Consider the following 21,102-nt stretch of genomic DNA (forward strand, 5'->3'; position numbering starts at 1 on the left):
AAACACAGAAAACGCCTCTCGGTCCTCTTCTCTTCCAGCTCTCTTCTCTCTTCTCCTTCTCTTCAAGCTCGGCCTCTTCTCTTCCAGCTCTCATCTCCCTTCGCTTTCTCTTCAAGCTCGGTCGCCACTGCCATCACTGCCATCCACGCCCGCCACCGCCACGCCCAGATCCATCGTCCATGCCCGCCATCGCCACCGCCACGCCAAAATCCGCCGTCCACGCCATCGCCATCGCCATCGCCCTCTGCCATTTCTTCATTCCGCCACCACCTCTACCTTTTCTTCCTTCCGCAACCGCTTCTGCCATTTCTTCCTTCCTTCACCGCCTCATCCAGATCCATCATCCACGCCCAAATCCGCCGTCCACGCTCGCCACAGCCACCGCCCTTTGCCATTTCTTCCTTCCCTCATCGCCTCTGCCATTTCTTCATTCATTCACCGCCTCACACGACCTCTGCCATTCTTCCTTTCTTAACTTTTATGATTTATAATTTTTTTTAATATTTATTTGTGATAATCTAAATCTGTAGATAATTTCAATTTGTTGATAAAAGAAATTTATTATGAAATGAATAGTTGAGTCAAATTAAAAATAATTTTAGGAAGTATTTTGTAATTTTAATACATTATATATGATTAAATTATTAGTTATCTCTAATATTATATTTTAAATTTTTTAAATTAAATTTATAACTTATTAATAAATATTTATAATTTACTTTGAATCAATTTTTTTAAATAAAATATCATAAAATAACATTTTACAAAATTTTAAAGTAAACGCATTTTTCAGTTTTCTATTTTGAAAAATAATTTTCAGAATGACAAAAAGAACATATTTTTAAAATTTTTAAAACAGACATTCAAAACATAAAATTAAAAATAAATTCAAAACTCAAAATTAAAAATTTAAAACACAAACAGAACACCACTGAGAGTTTCAACGTTTCCTATTTAGGCCAGCCTAAAACCACGCCCCGCCGCCGCCAGGCACACATCTGAGCTGGGCTTCAATTTCAGCTTCGGTGGGCAGCCCAAAGCACCCGTACTGTACAATTGTGAAATATAAAATGTGAATTATGATGTTCTTTTGAAATTTGAAAATATTGCAGTACTAGATACTTTTCGGGGGGCTGTACTGGATTTTTTTGAAATTTGACTGTTAGAGCTGTTTCAGTTGAGTATTTTTAAATGAAAAACCTGTTTCAATTTTAATTAATTTTACAAAATTAGCATATTTTGAGATAAGTTTCTTTTTAAAAAATAATAATTTGGTTGGAGATTGAGATTGTGATTGTGACTGTGAGCCCCTTTAGAAGGCATATGTCAGCTCACTGGACAGGTGACGTTTTGCCATTATATGTTCCAGAAGTTTCTTCACAAGTCTTATATATTTTAAAAAAATTTAATTCACTAATATTATTTATTTAAAAATAAAATATTAATTATTAAAATAAATTTAAGAACTATATATATACAAACGAACGACTCCGATTGCTAGACTGTCTTTGAAAATTATTTTATCTTTTTTTTCTATAATATTTTAATGACGTTTCTAACTTTCGGCAAAGGGAAATCGTCGAGACCAGAGTCACGCGCAAACGGGGACCCGCTTTTAGAGAGAGAGAGAGGAGAACGCCAAACGCATTCCTTGCCGGAGCTCATTCTCTCTCTTTCCCTGAATCAAATCGGAAATGAGCGAAGACGCGAAGCGGATGAGCGCCGGAGCTCTCGTCCTCAAGCCTTCCGGCGACGATAGGAAAGCATCGGCTGCTCCGTCGGCCAAGAAGTTTACTATCAAGAGCGCCGACATGAAGGACGACATGCAGATGGAAGCCGTCGACATTGCCGTCGCGGTATCTACCTTCTATACGCTGACCTAATCTCGCTTTGCGTGTTCAATTTCGATGTTTCAGCTATGGATTTGCTTTCTGTGTGTAATTCTGTGTGTATGTGCAGGCGTTTGAGAAGTGCAGTGTGGAGAAGGACGTGGCAGAGCACATAAAGAAGGAGTTCGATAAAAAGTATGGCCCTACTTGGCACTGCATCGTCGGAAAAAATTTTGGTAATTTCTCAACCTTTTTCTGTTGCTGTTGTTTGGAAACTTTTCAAGATAAATGGAAGAGAAGGAACGTGATTGGGGAGACATTGCAGAGAAAATAAAAGTTTTGCTTTGTTTGATTAAAAGAAAATGAATAGAAAAATAAGTTTTGTATTGCTTGATTTTGAAAGGAAAATGGAAATAATTGATTGGTACAGACTACAGATGATGGGAAGAAAATGGAGTTGGGAAGAAGGGAAAGAACTTTCCTCTTGCTTTCTGCATACTTTAAACCCAGAGCGGGAGCTAGGAATTTTTTTCTTTGCAATTTCTCTTCTTTTCTCTTTTCCCCAACTTCAAGCACAACCTTATATGATAATGTCAAAGTATTTCACGAATTAGTAATTTCTTAGCTAATACAAAGTTGTGTTATCTGAATCTGTGGAGATTGTTATAGGAAGTCATATCTTGGGATATTGTTTCTTTCCTGATCGTTGGTATGATGTGAAATGGCTTTTGTGCCGTTAGTAGATGATTAAGGTCTAGATGGTTGAGTATTGATCCATACAATGGAACTTGAGCCCACAGGATAAGGAACTAGTTCTCCTTGAACAACATCGCGTCATCACCTATTGGTCCATGTGGATGGACTCAATCTTGGAGATTCACTCAGCCTTCAATCCTTCAACGAGTAACTAAATGTCCTTCTGAAGGATTGGAGAGGGTTTAAGGCTTGTAGAAACCTCTCTAGATTGTCTGTAGATCAAAATACTTGAATGGATAGGTAATTATGTTAAGATTTCACTTATCACACCATTCAACAAGCATCACTTGAGTAGCGAGCAAGCATTGCTGGAGCGAGGTTGGTCAGATGAGCACTCTAGTTGGTATCTAGTGAGGATGTATGGGCTTCAGACGTTTATTAGGCAAAGTGTCTAGTTGACATCCTCTGGTGATCGAGTGTTCCTGTATTTGGCTCAAGTAAAATATCTAGCTAGATATAGTAAATTACATTTTTAACCCACGGAATCCAGCAGCTTGTGGCACAACCCTCTATGGTCAAATCTTGGACGTAGCAGACTCCATCACCCAAAGCAACTTCTCTCAGCAAGTTTGTGAGCAATAATTCTAGTTGACATCCAGTGAGACTATATGAACTACTAGACCTTTATCAGGAGAACTTAGAGAGGTGTCCATCTGACATGAGGTGAAGTCCTTTGAAGATCCAACAATTTGTGTTTTGCTTGAGCAAACATCTAACAAGGCATGCTATTAACCAGCATGAATCCAGCTGTTTGATTGTGCCACAACCCTCCTTCACTAAATCTTTTGTCCACTATACTCTAGACTCCAAAACTTCTTTGCTAAAGGTTTGTGAGCAATTGCCCCAACATAAGAGAATATTACATGAAAAATTGCTTCGTGATAAAGTCTTCCAGTAGCTAGGGTTAACAAGTCAATTTTCAAATCATGACTACTGGTTGGTAACAAATTATATTTAAATGATGGCAATTGGTTCTACCAACAAATTTACTTAAGTTCGAAGGTTTCAGAACTCAACCTTGTTCTAAGCAAAAACAATCCAGTTTATGAGATGAATTGGAACTCCCAAGGTTGGCCTGGTGGTAAGAGGCTATGGTGGCCTCCTCTCACTACAAGAATCTTGATGTTTTTAAAACACTCAGGAAAGCCCTAAAAAACACCAGACATTGAATTCCAGATGTTTGTTTTGGCACTCGCATGAAACCTTGGTGAAAGTCAGTGTTGTGAATTATTCCCGACATTTATTTACTAAATACCGGTTACCGTTAGTTATGGTTACAGGGAATTTAAGGAAACGTCATAACATCAAATAAAGTGGTACCTTTCTTTATTTTCCCACAGTTTGTGAACACCAGGAATTGACAAAACAAACACTGATAATTATGTGGCATTTGTGTCTATTCCCCAGAGTTTATCTAAACAGCAGTAATTTCAAAATTCCTTCAGTTCAGAAACACTGCAAACTAAAATGTAAATGCCCGGAATGAAGTATAATTAGGTGGTTATACAAATACCGTTAACCTAAAAAACTGCTGGCAATTCACTCAAAAATTTCACAAACGTCATTGCTTGTGAACAAAAATGCCGGTAATGTCTCCCGGCATTTAGGGTTTGCCTGGCACAACACACACAAAAATGGACCTATACACCAAAAAAATCAGCCTATACACCTTCAACAAATGCACTATATGGTCAAACTATATTTTTTTACATTTGCCAAAAAAATAGAGAACATCTTCATGTAAGCTTATATGTCATCTTCGAACCAAAATATATATCCCAAAAAAGTGACGTCAACCACCAGAGAGTCATACCGACATTTGTGTCATCATCCTTGTCTTTTTCTCTTCCTTAACCCTCTCTGAAATAATTAAAACTTTATATGAGATGAAATGCAACTTTGACATACCCATTTGAAACCAATTGGAATTTGTTTAACTCACCGTTAGCAAACAAGTGGGGGAAGATCAAATAATACAGTTCACAGCATACAGTCAAAGTGATCTCCATCTAATAAGGATATGAAATGGGTGGAAAAGGAGGAGGTGGTGGGAAAGAGGGCTAATGTTAATTGGTTTTGAGATTTCATGTGATGGATAGGGACCGTAAATTGCTAAAAATGCAGTAAGGAATGAGAATGAGTCTTGATATAACATAAATAACCACAGAGAACAATTCCTTAAACAAATCAAGTCCAAATGATGTAAAGGAGTGAGAATGAGTCTTGATAATAACATAAATAATACTGCAACAAATTAACCATTTCTTGAACCATTACTTGGCATGTGAAAACAGATTAATTACAGAGAAACATTGTTTTGTAAAATGAACTTTGGAACAGGAAGGTGCTCCGGCAATAATAAAAGGAAAGCAGCCAACTTGACATAACATTGTAGAACATAATGTTTGTGAACTTATCATGCTTTCTCAACTTTTCTCAGTTGTCTTACTGAAAAGGGTGAAAGTTTTGCGGCAGTTTTGTTGTGGGAAATTATGGGGAGGTTTTTGCTGCAGTTTGGCAGTGCCAGGTGTCTGCTGTCTGCGCCTTCAATATTAATATAATAATAACAAATGCAGACTCAGCATTCACACCCGGTCTTACTTTTAAGGTTTCTAGGCAGCTTGAGGTAGCTTGGGTTATATTGCAGTGATTGGGTTGAGATAATAGAAATTGACCATTAAAAGAGTTGAAGCCTAAATATGAATTATTTTGGCTCACAAACCTGATTATAATACTGGAAGGAAAAGACAATAGAGGAAAGATACTACAGTTCCTCCCTTTGCTTGTTTTCCTACACAATCGATGAGTGATGAATTCTCTCTCTCCCTCTCTCACAAGAAGCAGAGAGAGGGAGAGAGAGAGAGGAAAAGGACCTCTGAAACAGTGGCAGAGCCATGTTATGGCCAGCTGGGGTCTTGGCCGCAGCTGACTTTTCTATTTTTTTTATTTTTTATATATATTATTATAGATAATTATAATTTGGCTAGGTTTAAAATTATAATTTGGCCTAAACTAGAAATCTTTCTTCGCTCCGCCATTGCTCTGAAAGTGATTTGTATAGACATGTTGTACATCACTTAGTTTTGCTTTCTTTATTAATAGTTAATGTTGAGTTATATGGTTATAGTCTAGGGTTAATCTTATGATAGAGCCCATAGCCTTGGCAACATGTGAATTTATCTGGTTAAAACAATTGCTTCAGGAGCTCAAGTTTGGGGAGATATCACAGATGAGATTAATTTGCGACAATCAAGCTGCATTACATATTGCTTCCAATCCAGTCTTTCATGAGAGGATCAAACATATTGAGATAGATTGTCACTTCATTCGAGAGAATATTTTATCTGGCTGTATTACCATAGATTTTGTCAATTCCAACGATCAGTTAGTAGATGTCTTCACTAAGTCTCTCAGGGGTCCTCGAATTGAGTATATTTGTAGCAAGTTTGGCGCATATGATATGTATGCTCCAGTTTGAGGGGGAGTGTTGAGTTATATGGTTATAGTCTAGGGTTAATCCTATGATAGAGCCCATGGCCCATTGTATTTCTATATATATATATAGGTGTATAGTCTATGAATTTAATAAAGTGGTTTTGTACATATTAAAAGCTAGGTTTATTTCCTAAGTTTCACAGCTAATGACAACTTTATAAAAATCTGTTTTCTAAAAAATAATTAGGATTCAAGCTTTTATTTAGACTTCATACATATGCATTTTTAGTGAAATTACCAAACATAACTAAAAGAAAGGGATTGTGGGTTCTTGTGAATCTAAAAAAAGGAAATGAAAGTTACAATTATGCATGATAAGAAAGTGTCATGACCCAAGGAATAATAGAAGGGTATTATGGTAATAGGATTGTAGTGGGTTGTTAGGATATTTTTTACAAGTTGTTAGAAGCACATGGGTGTTGTTAGGAGATTGTTAGAAATTAGTTAACTAGCTACTATGCCTAAATAAAGGCCCCATTGTAAGAGGAGAAGATATGTTTTGAATGATAAATGAATATTCTGTTTTCTCTCTAAGTTTCTCTACAATCTTCCTCTCATTTCTCTATTCTGCTCTCCCTCATTTTCTCTCTAATTTCTCCCCCATTCTTCTTCAATTTTCCCTCTAATACATTCTGCCCTTAACCTTCATTCAATCGGATTCTTCCGATTGTCCATTTCAGTCCGTCATGAACCCTAGTTCATGACAAATTGGTATCAGAGCAGTCAATCTTTGGCTGTGGATTTGATTCTAGTTGATTGGAACTTACAGACGAGCAAGGCCTTCCCATTCTTGGAGCTGTTGTAGGTGGATTTCGGAGAAATTGCAGCCATCATTCTCAATTTCGGAGAATTCCGCTGGTTGCATCACAATCGCCTTCCTTGATCGATCAAGCTCTGCACCTTCTTCAATCGGTTCTGCCACACTGAACACGTTAATCAACTTGGGTGCAAATCTCGTTGCTGATCCACAGTGAAGCGGATTTCAAATGATAGTTGATAACGGTTGGGTGCAGTGATTCCTAGCGATCGGTTGGAACTTAGGCGGTCATCAGCTTAAGACAGAATTTCGGGTGAACGAATTGAACACCCAACTTGATTGAAAGCATCGATTGATTGAGTGGAGGAGGAGACCGATTGAGGAAGGCGGGTGAAGGCGAAACTGACCTAGGCAATTTTGACAGTGATTCTGGAGCAACTGGGTCTAGGTCGCTGAGTCGGTGATCCTCGACCTCGAGAGGCAACAGAGGGTCGACGGGAATCTTTGGGTTGACGGTGGTCCTCGACAGTGATTCTGGACGATGATAGATCTGATCCTTGGAGGTGATTCTTGGTTCGGTTGGAAGACAACGAAGGGAGGGTGGTCTACGACCACTGAAGTGCGACTGTTGAGGCGAGCATGAGTCCGTCGGAGGTGAAGCGGATGACCCAAAGAGTTGCGACCAGACTAATAAGCTTCCTGTAGGCGTGGCTGGGTATTGCAGGTTTGATCGAGAAATTTCGACCGGAGTTTTGGGGTGTTGCCGCTTCGATCGAAAGGTACCGTGTGCTACGGTTTTGGTTGCCTTCCGACTTGTGTTGGTGAAGTGACTGGGGGTTGTTGCGATGCAGTGGGTTGGATTCGGAAGTGGGTGTAGTTGTTGAACCAGCAGTGAGTTGTGGTGATTTTGGAATAAAAAACGATTGCAAATTGTGTAGGGAGCCCTGGACGGTGATTGGGCAGTAGCTGTTCTTTGGCTGCGATTTTGATTTGAGTTGAAGGCAAGGAAATCAGTTTCCATAGTTAAGGTCCAGGTTGAGAAGGCTTGAAGGCGACTTGGCCTGGCTGGTCCGACTGTGTTTTCAGCAACTCCGGTGAATTGATTGAGCTTGGGCTGATAGCTGAGGCCGAACTTGGAAGTGCAAAGCAGATTCCAGTGAGCTCTGACAATTACACAGATCTGAGTTGAAGGCAGGGGCAATCAATTTCAGCGATTAGAAGTTCAATGACTAATAGCAGCAATCAGTGAAGAACAGTATGTATACAATCCCTATCCTTTGGTCTTCCAAGTGTCATGTCCGTGAGATGTCGACCATGGGAAGCAGGGCACACGTGACACAAATGGGGCTTCGATTGCAGCCAAAGGATGCTGCATTTTCAATGGAATGTCCTGCTCGTGAAGCCTTGGGAAGTGGCGCACGAAGGAGTCCAATGGAGTCTCAATTGCAGCAGGAGAAAGTTTCCTTTTTAGCTAGAGTGGAGCCTCAATGGCAGCCAAAGGAGGCTGCGTTTTCAGTTGGCAGCAACAAGGACAAAGGAATAAGCAATGGGATTCATGAAGAGTGCAAGGAATTCGGTCGAATGTTCCGCGAAAAGCTGCAAGAATTTGCGATGATACTTATTAAGAAGTATCATTACAACTTTCCGGTGGAATATTTTGATGATTATCATGGAAGCTTTAACAAGGAGGAATTCCTTGGAATGGAGCAGCAGGAGGAGAAGTTGAAAGAAAAAGCAAACAAGGAAGCAAGGAGCATTGATCATTTTATGGAAGAGTTGGAGCGTGAATCAGAAGTGAAGGAAAGGCGGAACCAGAAGCCGAACTGCTATGAAGATGGCCTATTTGTAGCTGAAATGTCTTCCAATGTTGTGAAGGTGTGTAGAGCTGATCCTAAAATGTGCCACAATGTTGCTGTAAATTTTGAGGTTGAGGAGCAACAACAATGGAAGGCTGAAGGACTAGATAACGTGGAGGGATTTTTATCAAACGATAAGAGGGAGACAGCCCCAGCAGAAGGAAGACTTGCTGATCCTAAACAATGCCACCATATTGCTGCCAATTTTGGAGATGATAAGAAGAGGGGAACATATGTGGTAGCTGGTCAGTTAGAGTTTCAGAACGATCGACATTTGAAGGCTGTAGGGTTGCAGATTTCAGCTGCTACCTGCGACAAGGAGCGGCTAAATTCATTGAGGGCATTTGATGTGAACACATTGACAGCTGAAGAGTATCCAAGAACAAAGAAGAAGTGGCCTAGAAAAGGAATGATAAAAGAAAGAACAACCAAACTAGAGAGAGTTGGTATTGGTTGAGGAGCAATGGCTAAATTGTTGTAAGTTCTTGGGGACAAGAACTCTTTCAAGGAGGGGGGAATTGTCATGACCCAAGGAATAATAGAAGGGTATTATGCTAATAGGATTGTAGTGGGTTGTTAGGATATTTTTTACAAGTTGTTAGAAGCACATGGGTGCTGTTAGGAGGTTGTTAGAAATTAGTTAACTAGCTACTATGCCTATATAAAGGCCCCATTGTAAGAGGAGAAGATATGTTTTGAATGATAAATGAATATTCTGTTTTCTCTCTAAGTTTCTCTACAATCTTCCTCTCATTTCTCTATTCTGCTCTCCCTCATTTTCTCTCTAATTTCTCCCCCATTCTTCTTCAATTTTCCCTCTAATACATTCTGCCCTTAACCCTCATTCAATCAGATTCTTCCGATTGTCCATTTCAGTCCGTCATGAACCCTAGTTCATGACAGAAAGGTCTATAATTTTTAGGGCTTCCTAATACAATAGGCTTTCCTACTTTATCAGGGCTAGGAGACCATTGTTAAATTTTCTATATGCAGCCTTAGCTTTAGATAGGAAAAGAAACTCTTTTTTACAATCGAATTAATTGTGTCTCTCTAGTCAAATATTAAGGAGTAATCACACTTAGAGCTACTAAAATCCATGTTCTAAGAGAGTGATTTTATTAACCATAAAAAGTATATACATGGAGAAGAGATTTTATTGACACTGCTTTAATAAATACCTACTTGGAATCTCAATCTACAGCTAGCAGTTCTAACTAAACCAGATACGAATAACAACTTGGCAAGACTTCAAGCTCAAGACCTTAAGACAACATTACCATCTTCTACTACTAGACTAAAACTCTATTATATAGTATTCTCTTGATTCAGCGCTATCATTTATTTATATCAGAAAGTGTGAGAGTATCACTTCAATTGCCTGCAATTCAAAGGGAAATTCTAAATAATATTCAATTGTTTCCAGATCTCTGTTACGACCCTAGGGGGTTGACAAGGGCCTAAATGTAATTAGTATCCAGAAGTGGCAAAGCTGTAATTAGCCTATGATTGTAATAACCCATAGCTGTACCAATTAGTTACAGCTATCCCCACTTGCGCCTGGCAGTTACAGCCATGCGAACGCCTATAAAAGGATGTAATACCGAGGATGGGATTTATGAAATGAAATAGAACATAAATCTTTCCCTCCAAATTCTCTTTCTACTTTCTTCTAAATTCTCCCTCCTATCATTCAAACATTCTTTCTCCCTCCATCCAAATTCATTCCCTAATTGTATAAGTCTCAGATCCGAGACTTATCAATCTCCTTTTTATAATTCTGGACATGGGCAATGGTTCCTGTGGACTCTCTAATGCTTATCCAGATTGATGAAAAGTGGCTGGATTCTGATACACTTGTTTTGCTACCAATGTGAAATGTGTTTCAAATAGGATTTGCTTCCAATGTGTTCTTCCCATAATTAGAAGTGTCTTTCTCTGAAATGCTGGTAAGATGGATAAAGGTGCAGAACTGTAATGGACTATTTGCTCTATAACAGAAGTGACTAATTCATTATGTCCCTGCTGCACATCGAGCTTGGTGGTGTAATGGAGGGTTAGATTACCTCCACTTCTCCCAGGGAAGAGGCTAAAACTGTTTGCCCTATATCAAATGAAAATGAGTCTAGTTTCTAGAAATGTCTTTCCCAAGTCCCCATTTCCAAATGGGTGGAATGGCAAAGTTGGCCTATATGCAGGTGGCTTCACAAGGAGAGGAAGCAAGTGTTCCGATAATGTTTACGTCATGACCCAAGGACATAGGAGTAATTAGATAATAGTGGAATTTCTTTAGTTGTATTGTAACATCCTCCAGCTGTATTCATTTGAATAATTGGCAGCCTTATTGGCACCAAACCTAGCTATCAGATCAGCATATAAGGCTGATCCAATCTGATTCAAAGAACAACCAATTATTGAATGAAATCTGATTTTTCAGACTCTCAGTTTCCCTCTCTTTCTCTCGGTCCTCCCTATTCTCCCTCTCTCTGTTTCTGTTATTCTCTAATTCCCTCCCATTTCTTCTTATCTCTCTCCCCAATTCCTTCCTATTATCTCCCAAACCCTAGGTTGAACCCTAGGAACGTGACAGTTTGCTAGCATGGCCAACTTTACAGTCTTGTTTAATGTTTCCTTACAAAGTTAGTGCATTTAGAAATTTTCCTTGTGGGTCGTGAATCAAATGGTCTTGAGGGAAATCACAATTCATGATGTAGAATATCTGGGGTGTGAAAAATTTAGACAAAGGCAGATAGAAGTTGTTTCTATAGATGTGCATAAAATGTTGATTGTAATGTTTCATGAACATAAATATAAACTGTGAAGTTGGAACTCTCGCCATTAAAACAGTAACCATGATAAGCATGTTTCACAGACATTCTAAATCACAGAGGCAATGTTACCAAAATTCTTAAGAATTCTCTGTTAAACCCAACTGAGTTTAGACTCACAAGAGATGTGTATAAGGTTAGAATTTTGTTTCTTATTTAAGAAAGCAATATTGTAAGAAAAGGAAAGGAAAAGGAAAGAGCTAAAGTGACGTGCTGGTCAGTCAAGAATCAAGAAAAAGGGGACTGCTAGAGGAAGTACAGGTGAATCATGAACATTCTATTCAGGAAGAAGTAATTCATTTTCCAGGAAACAAAACTTCATTATTCTATTCTTGAAGTTACATTTTCTGGAAAGAAGGAAAGTCATCTGGAGGTTTGAAGTTTGAACTAGCAAGCTAAAATTTGTGTACTTGTGATGAAGTTTGATATAGGAGTCATTTTACGCCATCTTATATTTTGGACAATGTAGTAGTATGGAAATGACTTTCAGATTGGCTTGATGTGGAGCATATCTAAGTTTTGTTCTTTGAAGGTGTATCATTGATTTCCAGGCTATTTTAGGCACTTGAGGCAGGGTTTGGTGTGTACTATCCTGAAGTTGTAAATTTTTCTTCTTTTTTTTTCTTGTTTCTAAAAGTCACTAGAAAAAAGCAGCAACAACAGAACCCTAACTTCAATAAATCCAAGGCAGAGACTCCACCAGAGCAAGAGGAACAACCACGGTCCAAAAGGAACAATGATTTTAATCAATAAATTAACAAAAGCCCAAATCACTAAATCAACTACCAAAACCCTAACCTCAGTAAACCATAACAAATCAAGGACCATCAACAGCTACAAAATAGGCATAGTTCACACACATATCCAACAGAGAGAGAAAGGGATGAAATGCCATACCATTCCAACACAAAGAAAAGGACGACAATGACACTATGAGCAGTGATAACAATTGGCCAACTGCAAGACATCAACAGATGGTCAACAAAGAGCTAGAAGGAGGAGGGGGCGGGGGAAGAGAGACTCATCGGAAGAGATGCACGACGGAAAGAGGAGTGGCTTCTGTCTGATCATCAACGGACTAAATGCGTGAGAGAAGAAAAAAGTGGAAAGAAGAAGGGAATAGACACAGGTCAAAACTTGACCTGACCAAAAATGATGCTATTTTTACATGGGAATTACCTGTGTTTTTAAGGAATTACCGGCATTTATAAATGTTGACCAACTCCCCAGCATTTGGTTCTATGTTTGTTGGTGTTGTTTTGGTTTTAATTTTAACCTGTGTCATTAATGTCAGGATGACCAAAACAGTGTCGTTTTTGTCCAGTCATTTGCTCATGTTTTTTAAGGAAATTAGCAACGTTTTTAAATGTCAGTATATCTCTAGAATTTTCTTTTGTTTTTTCCAGCATTTAAAAATGCTGGTGGTGATTTCAGACCAGGTTAAGGTCAGCTGCTTCCGGAGGGTTTCTGGGTTGGCCCACATTTTTCCCCTTCAAGTTACTGGTGTTTCTAAATGCTGGGAAAAGCCACAAATCTTGTAGTGTCTGTCGCTAAGGTTCGAAACTATCTAGGGGCTAGTCCATACAGATTTCTGTGTGCTGTTTACCTGGAGTGCTTGGTTTGCGGGCTATTGTACGTACCTTTTGAGTTTATTTAGTGTGCACCCGAAGTGTAGTGGTTATGAGTTCTCTGCTTATAATCATCAACTACACCTTACTCTAACCAAGTTAGGGTTGTCAGTGGTGTTTTCTCATTACCCCCAGCACCACCACCAAAATAAAGGTACTGAATTGGAACCCAAGCAGTTCCTTCTTTATGGCTTTGACAACTAAGTATTACCATATGCATTTAAATTTTTAGGAGTGTAAATAAGTATTTAGGTACATGACTACATGTAAATATGTATGGAAAAGGATATACATATGCAGATAAGATAAATATGATGCACTCATAGACAATGTAAATTTTAGCTGTGTAGTACTAGGAGAGGAATGGACAATTTAAAAAATACATGGCAGAGTTTGGACTCTGTCTAGTGTTGAAGTCACCAAGAAAAATGGCTTTGCTGCGAAGTTTGCAATAATTAGACCTAAAATATTATGTTTTAAATCATTGTAACTGGTAGGTAACTATTTTTTTTTTAAATTTTCACAACCTGTTCTACCACCAGTTTACTTTGGTGCAAAGGTTTTCACCATTCAATATTGTTCTAAGCAAAAAGTCCAATTAAAGTTCTGAAGGAACAAAAGCAGTTCCCTCTGTATGGTTCTATCAACTAAGTACTACTCTATGCTTATAATTGGCCCCTACATGCATTTATATTGTGTAAATAATTATGTCCGTGGTTACATGTAAATATGTCTGAGAAAGGGAAATATATCCATGCAGATAAGAAAACTTGACCCGCTTCTAGAAGATGCATATATAGGTGGCCTGGATTTGCTGTTTATTACTAGGAGAGGAATAGAACATGTAGAAAGTACACAGCACGTTTTCCATTGTTATAAAGTTTCCATTAGCTGGACTGAATAAATACTTTTTTAAATTTGGCAACTGGTTCTGCTAACAAGTTTACTTGGGTTCAAACATTTCAACATTCAACCTTGTTTTAAGCAAGAACAATCCACTTAAATAGCTGAACTGGAGCATGTGAAGTTCCCTCTTATGGTTTTGACAACTCCCACATGCAATTATTTGGTGACTGTAAAAGTTTGTGTGTGAATATGAAAATTTGTATTAAAGAAGAAAATATACATTAGCAGCTAAGATAAACTTGATGCTCTTGTAACTAATAGCGAGGAACTGAAAACGTAAAAAATATATGGCATACATTTCCCAAGCTATCTTGTGTTGAAACTGAACCACATTATCTCTATTTGAACTCTTCTTTTCACCAAAATGCACTTGAACTGAGTGAACAATTGGATGGACCACCAGATGCGATGCTTTTTACTGAAAAAACATGGCAGCTCGGTGTTCAAATTCAAATTTGCTCTCCTAGTATATTCATGGGTACATTTAAAATATGTACGAGGAACAACATATTTATATGGAGGGAATTCTTATTTTATCCACTTACAGAGGAAGCGTGCAACACCTAAATTAGATGCCAATTGCTAGGAGAGGTATAAAAAATGTAACTAATATGCAATATGCTCTTTTGAGACACTGTTGCACTGGATATGAATGATGTGGTGTCTATTTGAGCTTTACTAGCTGTAGTTGAACTATTGAACACTTTAATGAACCACCAGGGTTAATGGCAAGTGCTCATTACCAAAGTGTTGTAGCTTGAGTTCAAGTTATGGAAATTAGCCTCTCCACAAAGAAATTACATAAAGTTATCTATCTAACGTTTGGTCCTTAGCGTAAATGGGTGTGTTTTGCACTGGGTATGATCAATGAAAGAGGAAGCATGTTAATTGTGCTTTAAGAAAGAGAAAGTTAAACGGGTAAAATGTTGACTTAGTGAATCACAATAACGGTCAGGAAAAGAGTGGTAGACAAATAGGATTTAGATGGGTTGGCATTCTAATATATGCTTGTTTCTTTCTTTATCTTTTTCATTTCAAGGTCCGTTACCATTGACAAATGCTATAGCGGCATCACCTGTACTAGTTCACACCAGGCAGATAAATAAATCACTGATATTCGTTAATTGTGTTAAATCTTGTTTGGTTTCATGTGTCGTGAAATTAATTCTGTATTGATTCTATAGAATAATGCCATTTTGTCAGATGTTAAAAAATGTTACCAATCTATTATTTGCTTGGTCTTGAGATGATCACCCCTGGAACCTCTATTTCTCTCCTTTCTTCTTCTTAGTAATTATTTTCTCGGTCCAATGATGCCCCGTTTCCAAATCCTACAAAAAGAAAAAAAGAGGATTTATGATGCAGTTACACAAAATTGCATCAACAAATTTATTTCGTTCGGCTTTCTCGTGCAGGTTCCTATGTGACTCATGAGACGAATCACTTTGTGTACTTCTATTTGGACTCGAAAGCTATATTATTGTTCAAATCTGGTTGATCATGGGAAAAATGCTTACAGAAAGATGGTCATGTTGTGGTTACAATCCAGCATTGTGTGTATAAGTTGAAGACAAGGTCGTGCAAAATGTCTAAGCTATAATATATGTCTGTTGCATGAAGTTGATTATTTCGTTACTGGTAAGGGTAAGTTGGGCTTGGACTTTGCATCTTTTGTTGGAACCTGGATTTCAATCCTCTGTTCATATTTCTCTAATTCACTTAGAATTTTATGTCTCTCCATAATTCTCAAAAAAATATCGTAGTTATTGAACCTAATCTTATCAGGGTAAGTCGGGATGGTTAGACTTTAAAAGAGAGTGAGCCCATTGTTAATTAATCTGACTCAAGCGATCTTATCCGATAAGGTTTAACCTTTATTCGGCTACCAACTTATCCTGAAGAATAAAGTGGAGAAGTAGTGGACTTTGTACTTTCTTTCGGCTTTTCGCATAGATCCTTGAACAATTTCGTATGTATCACATAATTCTTTAAATTATTAATTATAACAATTGAATCCTCCATTACCACAGACATACCACTTGCAGTGCAATTCTACCTTTTCATCTGTTTTAGTTTTTAATTAGTAACGGATCAAGATTTTAGGAAATAACTTAATAAGATAGCGTTTCTTAAGGTAAGATAAAATTATGTCAAGTTATTTGTAAAAATAATTTATTTAAGATAAAAAAGAGATAAATTTATTTTAAAAAATTAAAATAAAAAATTATATAATTTTTTAGATAAATTTAATAAAAATAATAGAAAATATTTCTATTTGAATGTTTTTTATATTTTATTTTTTTAATTTATATTTTAATTAACAGGTTGATTACGTTAATAATAACTTAATTTTGCATTTTATTATTGTTTGATCACTGAATTTTAAAATATTACCTGTTAGTCACTGATATTTTAAAACGATGCTTAGTCACTAAATTTTGAAATGTTATCTATTAGTTACTGATATTTTAAAATTGTTATTATTTAGGTACTGAATTTTAAAATGTTATCTATTAGTTATTAATATTTTAAAACTGTTATTGCTTAGTCACTGAATTTTAAAATATTACCTACTAATCATTGATATTTCAAAATCATTTTTCACCTGTCACTCAATAGTCACTGAACTTTAAGTTTACGAGTAACGAATGAGGAATAATTTTGAAATATTAATGACTAATAGGTAATATTTAAAGTTCAGTGTAATAGTTTTGAAATATCAGTGACTAATAGCTAACATTTTAAACTTCAGTAATTAAGCAGTAACAGTTTTAAAATATCAGTGACTAACATGTAATATTTTAAAGTTCAGTGAGTAAGCAATAACCGTTTTGAAATATCAGTGACTAACAGGTAATATTTTAAAATTTAGTGATCAAATAGTAATAGCATGCAAAGTTAAGTTATTATTGGTGTAATTAACCATTTAATTAACAAACATTATCTAAGAGTTTATTTTAAAAATATAATTTATTATAATCCTTTAACGCCACACTTCAACATATATTGTTAAAAGGGCTTTTTTCTTCAGCCTTTTTAATCCCAAATCTCTATCGTCCATCTAAGACCGATTAGGGAGTTTAGGATTCAATTTGCAACCAGGAGTCTCGCACACACAATTAGGGTGACAAATTCTCTTAGGGTAGCAATTTCATGTTCAAACTTCATGCGATGTGCGGGCCTTTCAATCCTTTTTTTTGGGATTAAGTCTATAATTATGACTTATTTACGTATTCCTCAAATTTGAAAAGAATAAGGTTGGTTAAGCCAAACAATGAAGATTGCCATTAAGAAAAAGATTTAATCGATGAATTTTTGTATTAAAACATGAGATGTGACAGTGACAGTTTGGCATTGTGATCTTTTTTAGTGGATTAATTTACTTCCTAATCCCTGACATATACAGGGGAGTCACTCTATCGTGCTATGGGTAGAGGGTATTTTTGACATTCCACAATTTCATATTTATATTGTATTTCATCATCTGAAATTGTTAGGGAAATTTTATCATGGGCTGTCAAATTACTCTTTACAGCTCACACCATGCAAAATTCTTCACTAATTTTAAAATTTCCATTTTAGCTCCATAGCCCACTACCTTCTTCGACCACCTCGACCGTCGTCTCACCTCTCTGTTTTTCTCTCGTACCATATATATACATACACACAAACACACCAGTAAGAGTGTGCAATTAGTTATAACCGAATCGAACCGCTCAAAAATTACTAATCGAACCGAACCGAATTATCCCTAATAACCGAATTGAACCAACCGATAATCCTAGTATAACCGAACCAACCGAAATCAAAATAACCGAACAACCAAATGCGATAACCGAACCGAACCGACAATAGGCAGAAAGTTTCCAATCCCCAATCAGAACTGATAATTCTAGTATAACCAAACATAAAACCAAAACGATTTTCTAATCCCCAATCAGAATTTCCAAAAGAAATGAACAAGAATCGGAAATATCCAGAGTTTCCCAATCGAAATTTTCCAGAACAAGAATCACTGAATCATACATAGTGTACCTTTGAGTCTTTGACGCAAGAGGGTCGCTGGGGATCTTGTATCGATTGGGAAGAAAAAAGGGCCTGGTCGACGAGCTTCGAAGCGCATGTCGTCATCGCCAATTGCCCCTCCGCCACTGCTAGCGCCGCCGCCATGGCCCAGATCTTGGAATAGCCCTCGTCGATCGTCCAAGCACAAGGAAAAGAAGAAATGAAGGCGAGGGATGGTGGGGTGAGAGTTAGGGTTCGATTTGATCGGGTGTGGGTTAGGGTTAGGGTTCGATTCCAACGAAGGCGAGGGTTAGGGTTTGATTCGATCGCCTGCGAAAGAGAGAGAGAGAAGGGGGGTGCGGTTATCCCTCAACACATGAACTCACAGGCGAGGGTGGGGGGAGATAGCGAAAGAGAGAGAGGGGGGAGTATGAGTGTTTGTATCAGTTCTGTGTTTGGGGGGGGTGAACTGAACTCACATGGTTAACCGGTTAGTTCGGTTTAACCGAAAATTAACTTATTGCAAATCGAACCGAACTGTTTCATAAAAAAAATTGAATCGAATTAACCGAATTAAATTATTTTATCAAAAAAACCGAACCGAACCGACTAATTTGGTCGGTTCGGCAAGATTAATTCGGTTTAACCGAACCGCTGCTCACCCCTACACACCACACACTCTCCCTTTCTCTGTGCAATGGCCATGAGCCATATCAGAGAAAGAGAGACAGACAGAGAGTGGGTCAGCTGCCATGGCCGACTCACACACACATACACCATATATATATATATATACACACACACACCATATATATATATATATATATACACACACACACACACACGATTTCATGGCCGCGACCATGGAAGCCGACCCACTTGGCAGAGAGAGAGAAAATGGTCGACCTACACACACACACACACACACATATATATATACACAAATGCGCATGGCTGCGTCCATGGAAACCCCCCCGCACCTCGCGGTGCGGGGGTTATATATTTATATTTATATATATATGTGTGTGTGGGTCAACCATGGCCGACCCATTCTCTCTCTCTCCGTTAGGTGGGTCGGCTTTCATTCGGCTTCCATGGCCGCAACCATAAAATCGTGTGTGTGTATATATGTGTGAGTGTGTGTGTGTATATATATATATATATATGGTGTATGTGTGTGTGAGGGGGCTGGCCATGGCAGCCGACCCACTTTTTGTCTCTTTCTCTCTCTTTGATACGACTCACGACCATTGTACAAAGAGAGGGAGAGTGTGTGTGGTGTGTTTGTGTATATGATGCGAGAGAAAAACAGAGAGGTGAGGCGATGATTGGTGTAACGCCCCATTTTCCCACAATGAGCGTTAACTCGAGATTTCGCGAATATTTTTAATATCATCACAATATAAGCTTCTCGACATACATACCCTCATCATAGACATTTCCCGACAATCCCGACCGTACCTTCTCAGCATATCAAAATTTAAAAATTAATAGACTAAGACAGGTATTATCAATCATATCAGCGGAAGCAAGATCGAAACCTCAATGATATATATATCCGACAAATTTCTCTTACAATAACCAAATCGATGTTTCACATGAAAATATCAAAATATTACATTATCCTTGAACATTGTAATCATAGACAAAAACCTACGAAAACTGAACATAACAGCTACATCTCGACGACATTCTTTCCCTTGGCGCCACTGCTTTTACCTGGAACGTTTGAATATTCCAGGGACATAGTCCAAATTAGATGCTGAATCATCTAAGTGAGAGTTCAAAAATATTTTCATACAGGAATGCAAAATCATATGCATAAAACCGATAAATCCTGACATGCACGAGCCTAAGAGAATCCCACATAGCATTTAACCCTAACCGGGGAAAATGCAATCTCTCTAAAGGCGACACGACCACACCGACCCATTGGCAAACCAATCCTGCTTAAGAGGGACAACCTCGACATATGAACCCGGGAATCACCCCATTGTCATCGTTAGGCTTTACGCTCCAGCTCAAAAGCATTCCAAAACCCAACGCAACCCTAGCCCCAAGAGTGTCACACCAGCACTATCCTCGGAATCGACGTCACCTCGGCATTAATGCTATTGCTCAAAGGAACCTGGGGTGGTGTCCACTCGCAGCCCCGCCACTTGAGCCAACAACCGGGGTGGTGTCCACTCTCAGCCCCGCCATTTGGGTTCCGTAGGGTGAAGTCCGTCTCAGCCCCGTCCCAAGTGGGTCACCTAGCATTAATCCTAGGTACGCATCCCGAGTGCTGTCACTCTGGCTACGTCACAAGTTACCAACCCAAGTCCCACATGGACGACACAAAACTAGCCAATGTCGAAAATCATAACATGCATCACTTAAAATCATAACATGCGTCACTTAAAATCAACATTTAATGCGCGTGTCAATAATCATTTGGACAATCCATCACAAAAACCAAGCCATAGGCATGAACACTTACAGTAAACCATTCACATGTTACTTGAAATCTTTTCGGATAGAACCACTCACAATTCAAAACAAAGTTGGGGGCGAACATTCACCTTTGACGAAATTTCAAATTCTTCTCGACAAGTGCGGTACGCCTCGATTTGCGTGCCTTCTTCAAACTTCGCATGAGTCACTTCTTCTCAACTCTCAAGGCACCCTAATCATCACATTTATCCAACAATTATAATTTTCCTTAATTTTCTCATATTTTTCCTATTTTTCTCCCATTTTCTTCTCTAATAATCCAAAATAAATATCTATACGACTATTTTCTCAAATATTTTTACATAATAATTTATAATTTAATTTTCTTAAAATAAATAAAAAAAATTCGAAATTACCTGAAGTCTTACGCGCCCTCACGCGCGGGCGCGTGGCTGACTGGTTTGAACTGGCGTGTGGCAGTCACGCGCGGGTCGTCTTCTACTTCTAGCTGGCCGCCGGCGGTTGCTCCGATCGCCTCGAAACCGGTACCCCCCGGAAGCCCTTGCAAAGTCGATCACAACCCCACTAAAATCAGGCCAAAAGGCCACCGAA

The 21,102-nt window shown here is 38.2% G+C and overlaps 1 protein-coding gene across 1 annotated transcript; it reads left to right on the forward strand.

The window, feature by feature from the left end:
• Positions 1–1,558: 1,558 nt before the first annotated feature.
• LOC127800552 (uncharacterized) lies at positions 1,559–15,786 on the forward strand. The gene is made up of 3 exons (XM_052335231.1): positions 1,559–1,856; positions 1,960–2,065; positions 15,468–15,786. The coding sequence occupies exons 1-3, from the start codon at positions 1,695–1,697 to the stop codon at positions 15,548–15,550; spliced, it is 351 nt and encodes a 116-aa protein (XP_052191191.1). The 5' UTR covers positions 1,559–1,694; the 3' UTR covers positions 15,551–15,786.
• Positions 15,787–21,102: the final 5,316 nt, after the last annotated feature.

The sequence above is a fragment of the Diospyros lotus genome, chromosome 4 (assembly GCF_014633365.1).
Source record: "Diospyros lotus cultivar Yz01 chromosome 4, ASM1463336v1, whole genome shotgun sequence".
Taxonomy (NCBI): Eukaryota; Viridiplantae; Streptophyta; class Magnoliopsida; order Ericales; family Ebenaceae; genus Diospyros; species Diospyros lotus.